Genomic DNA, 10,682 nt, shown 5'->3' with positions numbered 1-10,682 from the left:
AACCTAGGATTATAGAAAAATGAAAGAATCAAGCAAACTGCTCAAAAGTCCTTTTTTGTTCCTTTTGTTTCATTTTCCTATATATTTCTCTCTCTCTCTCTCTCTCTCTCTCTCTCTCTCTCTCTGGATTTTTATAGGTTCAACCAATTTGTTTGGAGATTTAAATGGAGTAATTTGGATAATACTTGCTGCAAAACACCTTCAGAAGAATTATGGCACTTCCAGTTCTAAGTTTCCACATTAAAGTAATCAAGCTAGATTCCATGTGTTCCTATAAACCTGATATGGAAAGTTTAGATATACCCAAATCATAAGACCTTTCCAGAAGGTTTAGATGTACTCAGTCTTCAAAAACTGTACCATAGTTACCAGACGGCAACACAGACATGCATGATGCGGTACAGCAAGGAGATGGCAGCATCAATACAGATGTGTACAGTATGTGTGTCTGTCTATGTATATAACCATAACATGGCATTGGAACAGATTGTTTGTGGGACTGCTTCTCCCTGGTTATACCTATCCACTCCATCAAGTCACCAGGCAAAGTATTTAAAGGATACTGTCTATTATGGTGCCATCTCTGTTGTGGCTTTGGAACATTATATCACTCAGAACATTAAGTCATTCAGATAGATGCCTCCCAGAAATCTCTTAAAATATGATTTTTTCCCCAGCAGCCTTGGGAAAACAGGAACTGTGCAACGTGTTATATTTATATAGAATGTTGGCCTATTCTCTTACAATTTTTATATTTATGTTTAATCATTTTTAATGGCTTCTTACAAATGTTTTTAACTGTTTTTTGTGTACCACCCAGAATCACATTTCTGAGAGGGGGAACTATATAAATTTGATTGACAAATAAGCATCCACAATCACTTACAGAGGCATCTGGAAAATATAGCAGAGTTTTAAATGGCTGATTACACCCAAATCTTTAGGAGGTGAATAGCCTGTCTTTGTGCAGACATGCATGTACAGGTCTGGAGATCATTTATTCTACAAAATTGATTTGTTAACTGAGAACTTAACATGGAACCAAAAAATGGGATATTTAGCCTATGATCTTTAGGGATGAGACTGTATCCTCGGGAGCAGAACTCTTTGCAATGTCGCATTTCTTTTGATTCTTTTCTTTGTTATGCATGTGATGGCATGAATCGGTGATATCAGACTTTCTCAACACTGGTTTACAAATCTGATTAACCAAACCACATAACTCCAGAATATTTAAAAAAATAATAATAATACTGTAATCAAGATGTCTTGGTCTACATCAGCTTCCCTAATCCAGGTCCTCAATTCCCATAATGGCCATGCTGGTTGAAGAATTTTCAATGTGTCTGAAAGATATCAGATTGGGGAAGACTCATTTTCCATTAGGAACTCATCAGTCATTCCACTTTTTGATTGACAGTAATCTTGCATACAGTACAGTGTAAAAAAAGTGCTTAAGAGATTTGTTGTAGGCTGCAGGGAATATCTGCTAAGTAGCAGCATTTTCTTCAAAATCTACTAGCTGAATTAATTGACCTTTCCCCTAGGATGAGGGTTTGAACATCAGATTTTTCAACCCTTTAAGGCAATGTTACAATGAAAAATGGAAGTTCAACCAACCAGTCAACCAAACAAAAGACAGTGATAACAGCTACATATAATCAAACCTTTTTTCTTTTGTTCCAACAAATATCTAATGAAAGAACAAAGTTTATAAGTTTCTTTGCAGAAGATTTGTGAAAACTGTAAGGGATGGTTTACTATATGTTGTTATTTCTTCAATTATGCCTCTCTAAATAATATTTGTTTTGTATTGTCATGGTTTATCTAAACATGATTTGAAGCATTCCACAAAATCTACAAACTTCCTGTCTATGATGAGATACATTTAAAATTGTTTCATGTAATTATTCATAGTCCTCAATAAAAATTGAAAGGTTTGTGAAATGTTTGAAACTAGAGGAAAATACATTTTAGTTTGTAGATGGTTGGGTAGAGAATGAATAAATCTTTTTCTTAAAGTAAGTTTTACAGATGTATAATCAATTTGTTACTTTGAAAACAAAACATTATACCATATGGCCTGATTTGGATTACATTGAAAAGTGATTGATCTGTAAATTTAAAAGCATATTTGGTGGGTGCTTTTGTCACAAAATATCTATTTAGTAGGAATGTAACTATAATTTATGATTTCAATTTATAATTTACAAAAATATAGTCCTATACTTAAAATAGAGTTTAATATAGAGAATTCGGAACTCTTGTCTTTTAGTAAAGAGGTAAACATTGCTATTTAGTTCCTCTGTGCTGCTCTGTTCACCTGGAGGGCAATCATCTCAAAGGACCAGAAAAAGAGTTCAAAATCTTTATACTTGCTTTGTTCTCATCAGGCCCATAGCTACTCCAGAAATCTTGAGATGCAAGATTTGGGAGACCAGTTTATTTGAGCTAACCTAGGTTATACGTACTATGTAACTAGAAAAAAATAGCAGGGGCAAAAGAAATTTTAAGAGGCCAGATAACAAGCTTGTAGCTTCTATTTCTAGAAAAATAAATGATTTGCTGCTTACTCCATTACTTTCCCTACGGTAGATGGAAAGGGCCAAATTCCCAACCTCTATAAAAGTGAACAAGAAAGGCAACATATAAAGAAGGTATTAAATCCTTCCTTCGCTTTGGGAAAGGTGGCAAGATAATAACTTTAATGATACTGGAGAAAGGCTTCTCACTGTATAGATATTTAGTGGGTGCTTTTAGAATACAATACTAACTATGTTTATGACTGTAAACTCTTATTCCCAATTTTTCAATGAGGAAAAAAAATCAGAAAAAATATAGGAAAATACCCCTTCCCTTGCTTTACAGTCTAACCATCTGGCTGACCATGCAACGACCCTTAACAGTTGTTACAATTAATTATAATTTTGTATTGTATATAAATTACAATATAATTATAACTATCCATGCTGCCACCAAGAAAGCTACAAGGACATTTCAATCTTGACTCAAAGGAAACTTTATAAATCTAGTCTTATTTTCTGAGTTTTTTGTATGGCTACGGGCAGGCAATTCACCTTGATTATTGAAAGGAGTTAGAGTTCGGTTTGTGGAAACTTCTAGAACACTTATTGCATGGTAATTCAGGATGGGCAAGATTGTATTTATGATAATATCCATAATAAAAATAGGATTTTCCTCTTGACTGGGACAATGTGACTTATTATGTAATTTACTTGAAAGCCCATCAGTAACAATAGAAGGGTGTTCCTGATAGACACAGGTAACTGTGTTAGAATGAAAACTGTAGAAAGCTTCAGGAGCATCTTTGTTACTAATAAAAGTTTTGCATTCTAAGGGTTGGAATTTATAAATCCTGGGGTTGGGGTAAAGGCGACAATCAGATAATGGAATTAAGGAATGCCTTAACCCCTTTGGACTCTCTGCAGAATGGCCCCTGAGAAAGTGGCTAAGAAAGGGTTCAACAGGAATGCCAAATTTCTGCTGAATAGGTTAAAAGAGTGAAGAAGCCTCTTCGGCAGCCATCAATGCGCAGAAGGCCTGCAGAACATTTCTGCTCAATAGGGCCCTAAATAAAGACAAAAAAAACACAAAGGCATCTGATTGCAACTTGAGGAGAGCTTTCGACTGCATGTTCTAATCTCTATGTTACTTTTAATGTCAAAGTAGTTTGACATTGCTCTGGACACTGAAGTGGAATTACTTTACCTTAGTTCTGTATAAATATAACAATAGGTTTTTTGAAATTGTTTTTCCATATATACAACCCAGTGCCTAAATAAAGCACCATCCTTAAAACAAAAGCTTAAGTATATGAGAATGACAACCTGGTTGTCTATCCAAATTTAAGATTTTTTTTTTAAAAAAAGTATTCTTAGGTCCAGTATATTATTTGGATTTTACCTTAACTTGGAAGAATTTTATTTTTTAAAAAGGTATAAAAAAGAAAGAAAATAACTGAGGAACAGATTTTTTTTTGTTTTGTTTTGTTTTTTGATTTCTATACCGCCCTTCTCCTTTCGGACTCAGGGCAGTGAACAGCCAAAGTAAAACATTTGTACACAAAAGTTAAAATAGATTTAAAATAATTAAATAAGTTTGGCCCATAATTTAAAACATTTGAATTTAAAACCAATTTCAAATTTTAAAAACCCACCATAAAATCAGGACAGCCGGGCTAACTGAAAGAAGTAGGTTTTAAGGGCCTGACGAAAAGTCTGGAGGTCTGGGATCACTCGTATCTCTGGGGGTAGATTGTTCCAGAGGGTAGGTGCCACCACAGAGAAGGCTCTCCCCCTGGGGGTCGCCAGCTGACATTGTCTGGCCGACGGCACCCTGAGGAGGCTCTCTCTATGGGAGCGAACTGGCCGGTGGGAGGCAATTGGTGGCAGATTTTATTTGCATTGCGCATCAATTTTGATATAAACTCAGGGATTCCAAAATGTTTTAATAGGATTTACATTAAGCAAATGGATTCTTTATTCCAGTGCTAGTGAAATCTTGCCAAGGAAACTGCAGGGTCCAGGCAATCAGCATACATCAACACTGACTCAAAGCCATCAGTACCCCTTCACCCGCCACAGAAAAAAAAAGAAAGAAAAAGGAAAAAGAAAGAAAGAAAAGAAAACAAGAAAGAAAGAAAAGGAAATGGAAAGAAAGGAAAGAAAGAAAAGGAAAAAGAAAGAAAGAAAAGGAAGAAGGAAAATGGAAGAAGGAAAAAGAAAGGAAGAAAGGAAGGAAAAGGGAAAGAAAGAAAAAAAAGGAAAAGAAAGAAAGGAAAGGAAGAAAGGAAGAAAGAAAGAGAAAAGAAGGAAAGAAAGAAAGAAAAGAGAAAAAGAAGGAAAAGAAAGAAAGGAAAGAAAGAAAAGAGAAAAGAAAGAAGGAGAAGAAAGGATGGAAAGAAAGAAAAGAGAAAAGAAAGAAAGAAAAAAGAAAGGAAAGAAAGAAAGGAAAGAGAAAGGAAAGAAAGGAAAAGAAAGGAAGGAAAAAAGAAAGGAAGGAAAGAAAGAAAAGAAAGGAAAAGAAAGAAAGGAAGGAAAGAAAGAAAGAAAGAAAAGAAAGAAGGAAAAGAAAGAAAGAAAGAATTAAATTTTTAAGCAAAAACCCACCTTCCTGTAAAAGCTCGTTTGTCTTACCTCCACAAGCGGATACCAGCGTGCAATGGGTTTTCGAGGGTAGGAGAGCATTTCATTCCAATGGTCTCGCCCAAGACTTTCTGCTTCGTTGCCTACTTGACAGACTCCAATTACTTCATTGTGACCTACACTGTGAAAATGTTCAATAATATTTATTTCTTAAAATTATGCATTCAGGAACTAGGCAGTCCAAATGATCTAATAGCTGAAGCAGATGGGTTCTTAAATATATCTTTGCAGTTCATGGTAATGAGATCATAGTAGGGGAACAGTATAAATATAATCTTTTTCTTTCCTGCAACAGCCCCAATGAAAATCACTTCTCCAAAGTTAGCATTTGTTCTGCAAAGTATAAGCCTGCCAAAGACACCAGTAGAGGATTTTTTTCCCCTGTTAGGAGAAATGTCCTATCTTTGCCTGTTTCTATTAATGTTCACTTTGAAATTAATGTTCAATTTTTAAAAACTCACCTTTTACACCTAAAGCTGCTTGTGCAGTTTGCAGCTCAGAAATTTAGTTCTTACAAATGAACCATGTGTTTCTAGTCTTCTATTGGCCAGTTAGTTGATTGGAAAAGCTAATCGGAGTAATATCTGATTAATATTTGGAAAAAAAAATGTTTACCTCAGACTGTGAAGTTAAGAAAAAGCAAAGAAGGAAGCTATTACGTGTTAACTTTATTTTCACTAAAAACCATTTTAGCAGGAATTCATAATACCACCTTTGTCGCTAAACATCCTAATTTAGATCCACTCATCGTTTTTCATAGCTGTCCAGATATCTCACCGGTCATAATCCATAACGGCTATAGACAAGTGAATCTGATCAATGCTTTCTGGAGGGACATCAAAGACTATGGCTTCATTGTAAACAGGATTGAGGGTGTTTCGCTTGATAGAAGTCTTCCTTTTCTTTAATCGTCTCCCTTCACACATTAGTGACACCTTCACATATGGATCTGCGTAACAGATATAACAATCGCAGCCTTTTATTTTGCTTTATTTTAAAGTTGGACCAATCTATTCACATGACTTAGCTGCCCTGTCTTTATAATCTTCTCACTGTAATATCAACAACAACAACAAAAAGATTTGATTCATTACCTTGCAAATTCTTTTAGAATTTGTTTCTTGGGGTAAAACGAATAGCATTTTTACATTACATTGAGGACAAACTCGCATCATTAAATCACAACTTCTAACTTTTTGTATATGTGTGTGTGTGTGTGTGTGTGTGTGTGTGTGTGTAAATGTAGAGGTAGAGGAATTTGCAGTGAAGTTTGCCATAAGCAAACATGCAACAAAAATATGCCAGAATTCAAAAATATTTGGCTGTTCTGTTCAGGGTGGATTTGATTTAAATCGAGTTGATTTAAATCACAATTTGAATCATGATTTAAATCACTAGTAAAAAAGCTTGATTTAAATCAACTTGATTTAAATCATAATTTTTAAAGAGCAACTGTCATCTCTGCTACTCCTTTGACCCACTGTTGACTCACCGATAGTTACAGTGTTGCAGAATATACAGTCTCATGCTACATAACTAAGCTCCATTTCATGCTGAATAAACTAAATTATTTATGTATCTTAAATAGAAAACTATCTTATGATAGATTTTTACCCCAAAAGTTTTTTTATTAAAATAAATTCGATTTAAATCAAAAAACCCAATTTAAATAAAAAAAATCCGATTTAAATCAAAAAAATCTGATTTTTTTGATTTTTTAAAAAAAATCATTGATTTTTATCCACCCTGGTTCTGTTTATAGCTATGTATTTTTAGTAGGCAGGCCTATTTTAGAAGTATTGTAATCCAGGAGGATAACTGACTTTTTCCACTCTCCCTTGTCATCATGCTGCCTGGGGAACATTAGTCGGTTAGCTTGGACCATCCTTGTGTTCATGAGATCCAAATGAATAGTGACTCTGTTACTGGGCTGGGCTCCAACATTAATGTGCCTACAAATATACACAGTCCATCCCCTGTTTAACAGAGCTTTTACAAAATGTCTAAACTAAATTACTTCTCTCTTATTAGAAGGATTAATCCATTCCAAACCCACAAACAGCCTAAGGCAGATAGTTCTGCATATTCATTAGCAATATCACCAGAAATCGTTTAGAAGTTACTGCTACTATTAGGGTAGAATTCATTTTTTAAAATCTCTTCTCCTCCCCCCCCCAAATAATTGAATTTAGTACCAAAGGCAAATGTGATATAGTAATCAAATTTTTGGACAGGACCACTCTCCTCTTTGGGTTTCTTTAGCCAATAACTGTCATATCTCAAAGGGGGATAGGAAAAAATATTAAGGCAAAACAGAAACACAGCAAATCCAGGGGGTGAGAGAGTTAACATGTTGGAATTGACATTTTTCAGACTCACTCAGGTTTCAAGGACTGAAAATAAACTGCAGTTCTCCTGTACCCCAATTGAAGAGAAAAAAAAACCCCTAAAAAGTTCACTATCTCATTTTATTTATCAGACTTTTTATACAACTAACTTCTAAGCAATTTAAGATTAGGAAGGTATACATTTATCCCCGCCACACACATGCCAATAATATTTTTGTTATTTATAATATTTAATTTATATAGTTGCCTATCTCTCACACACGTACAAATATAACCTTAGGCCACTGTGAAAGATATTCCTACCTGATGCTCCTGTTATGTCCATTGCTTTTAAATTTCTTGCTTTTATTATAGTTATGGTTAGTCTGCCAGCTGTTGGAAGATAGCAAAGCGAAAACATCAACTCGCCAAGATCCACTTTGTCCTACAGAGCAATAGAATACATAATATGTATTACATATGGAACAATATTATAAAGGTCTTTCAGCATCTGTGGAAGTATCACTAATCAGACTGATACATCTCTTATTCCTAGCAGTCCCGTATTCATCAGGCTTTCAACTAGTTTGCTGTTTCCAGAACAAAAGGGAAATTCTGAGTGAAGTTTTCTGAATAAGATTGCCATGTGGAAAGAGTGCATCTGTGAATCTCGGCTGGTTTTTTTTTTTTTTTTTTTAAAGGGGGGGGGGACATAATTCTCCCCATTCCCAGACCTACAAAGTACCAGATTTATCATTTATTCCTATGTTCTTCTTATAGCTTCTTTTATCACCTAGTTCCTATCTTCTTGCTGGCAGAGTGAAAAACCAAGCATAGGACCAAGTAAATCCCTAAGCAGAATTGCCCCATTGGAACCAATTATGGCTGTTAAGAAGGAAAAGTTGGAAACTTACTGTTTTCTGTTGGACTATGGATACCCACAGCACAATGTATCAATTGATTTAGTTAAACAATTTAGAGACTACTTGACTCCTAATAACTTTGGGCACTTTACAGCTAAAATGCAAGAAAATACCATAACAAAGAGAAAAATTCATAAGCAGTGCAAGGGGACACACACACACACACACACACACGAGCTCCACAATCAATCTACCCCAAGATCTGGCAGAATACCCAGCTCTTCAATAGCTTCCTGAATATCATCAGGGTGGAAGCTATCTCTATCAGATTTTCTAGTTATTCAAATATCTGTTTTATGTCAACAAAAGTTTTCCTCCTCAAATATGCAACTTTTCTTATTATAAATCTTTTGCATGAGAACCATCGTAAAAATCCAGGAAGGAATGTGTTTTGTTCTATGGATTTAAGCAAATTAGGTTTCTTAAACATGCAGACTGAATATACGGTAGTCTTGTCCCTGTTGCCTTCAGAGTGTATTAGAGAAGCTAGAAAGATGTTGAAAACATACAAGTTGATCTTGACAAACTCAGAAGAGTTGATTTGAGGTGTAAATGGATCCCCAGAAAACTCCCAAACATTACGGAAATTTATATTTAAGGTATTTCACATTCATTTTCAAAGGGCAGATATTTTTATGAGGCTTATCTGCAGGAGAAAGAGCTTTTTCCAATAAGCTAAAGAAGCAAAATGTGTTCAAAGAATGAGAAGCAAAACGTCTTTAAAGAAAAACCAAAAGCATTTTGGGACATTTGGCTTTCATGTATACCATATCTGCAAGTTGTCTTTCTTAACAGAAACAATTATATGGCTTTGAACTATATTCCAATGGAATAAATAAGTAAATATTTTAATAATTATTTATGCTACAGGGAATCACTTGTTAATGTAACCCAATTGGGCGGAATTGACTGCTATGATAACGGAAAAGAAATCCTGATCAGCAAATAGCAAGACAGGTTTTTGCTGAATTCGCCCAATTTTTTTAGTTAGATTGCCTAGTTAGTACTTGTGAACAAGTATAGGAGCCTGTTTGGTAGCAACCCTATATTTAGGTTTACAATCCCTGTCTCCATTTGCATTGCTTGGTATCCCTAAGAAAATATGCCAAAGAAAAGACTATTATATACAGTATAGAGGGATTCAAAATTAAAGACAGTTATCTACTTCTAGCTAAACGAAGCCCAGGAATTAAATCAATATTTGTATCTCCAGTTAAGACTTTCAAGGATATGGAATTGGTTGTAACTTATGGAGGCTCAGTTTGGATTCTGATGTACAATTTAACACTTGCCACAGGTAATATTGTCAGCTCAGAAAGGACGTAACTTAATAACAGTCAAAAGTCAGATTGACAAAACAAAACTCTTTATAATAGAATCCTTAACATATTCCTTTGGCTTGTCAGCACTTCCGGCATCTATTATTAGTAATGGAAGACTTCACCAGAACAAAAACAGAATTCTTTCATGAAAAATATTAGTGAATTAGATAAAGCAGACAAATTTACTGAATAAATGTTATATTATTGAAAAGTACTTTACTGCACAAACCTCGCCAGAATTCATCTCTTTAGTTTGAAAACAAAAATGTAAAAAACAACTATTTAATATTACAATTCATGATTGATAATAAAACATTTTTACCCCTCTCTCATTATCAATTAGACCATATGGGCTTCATTAGGAAGTTTGATGCCCAAATTCCTACAAATCATGAATTATGATAAATTCCTAGTTTGCATGCTCTGCATTTTAAAAAATGCCTATTTTCTATCATGCCAGAAATTGATAAGAGTAAGGAGCAGACAAAACTGGGTACCAAAGAACATAAAGAGGAGACTGTCCCTCCTTAGCAATCATGGAACTACTGTGGGAATAGGGAAGGAAGAAAAATAAAAATAAAACTTTGGCCTGAGTGCAAAGAATTGAAGTCAAAAAGAATCACAGGAGAAAAAAAAAAAAAAAGAATTGTTCAGAATCCAAGTGCTTTGTCCATCTGGCCAGAAAGTCTGAAAATGATACCCACCATTATATTAGGCAAGATGAATGACTGAGATCAACTCTTGATTTAGGCTACTTGGGCGAATGCTTGCATAATCCTATTAATAACACAAGAGCTACATTAGTTAAAACTGCCAACCGCTTGTCCTAAATGTAACTCTAAAATGTCTGGTTGCTTTAAAATCATCCAGTTGTTTAGCCACTTTGGCAGTACCCTTTGTTTAGAGGGAATAAATATTTAAGTTCCTACAGTGCCCCAGACAGCA

General features: G+C 34.7%; 1 protein-coding gene across 4 annotated transcripts in view; it reads right to left on the bottom strand.

The window, feature by feature from the left end:
- Window positions 1-1,206: 1,206 nt before the first annotated feature.
- SYT9 (synaptotagmin 9) overlaps window positions 1,207-10,682 on the bottom strand; it is a 91,879-nt gene continuing 82,403 nt past the window's right edge. Inside the window, exons 4-7 of one of the 4 annotated variants that reach the window (XM_034417145.3) lie at window positions 7,817-7,937; window positions 5,943-6,114; window positions 5,157-5,286; window positions 1,207-1,346 (exon numbers count right to left, since the gene is read on the bottom strand). In XM_034417145.3, coding sequence (XP_034273036.2) covers window positions 1,338-1,346; window positions 5,157-5,286; window positions 5,943-6,114; window positions 7,817-7,937 — 432 coding nt within the window. In that variant the 3' untranslated portion in view covers window positions 1,207-1,337. Of the gene's footprint in view, window positions 1,347-1,986; window positions 3,590-5,156; window positions 5,287-5,942; window positions 6,115-7,816; window positions 7,938-10,682 lie in introns of those variants that run through there. The other 3 variants (XR_015729821.1, XR_015729820.1, XM_034417143.3) reach the window with 3 other exon arrangements.

Source organism: Pantherophis guttatus, chromosome 1 (assembly GCF_059756535.1).
Source record: "Pantherophis guttatus breed Tessera chromosome 1, ASM5975653v1, whole genome shotgun sequence".
In the NCBI taxonomy this organism is placed as follows: Eukaryota; Metazoa; Chordata; class Lepidosauria; order Squamata; family Colubridae; genus Pantherophis; species Pantherophis guttatus.
This window is presented reverse-complemented; position numbering and strand designations above follow the sequence as displayed.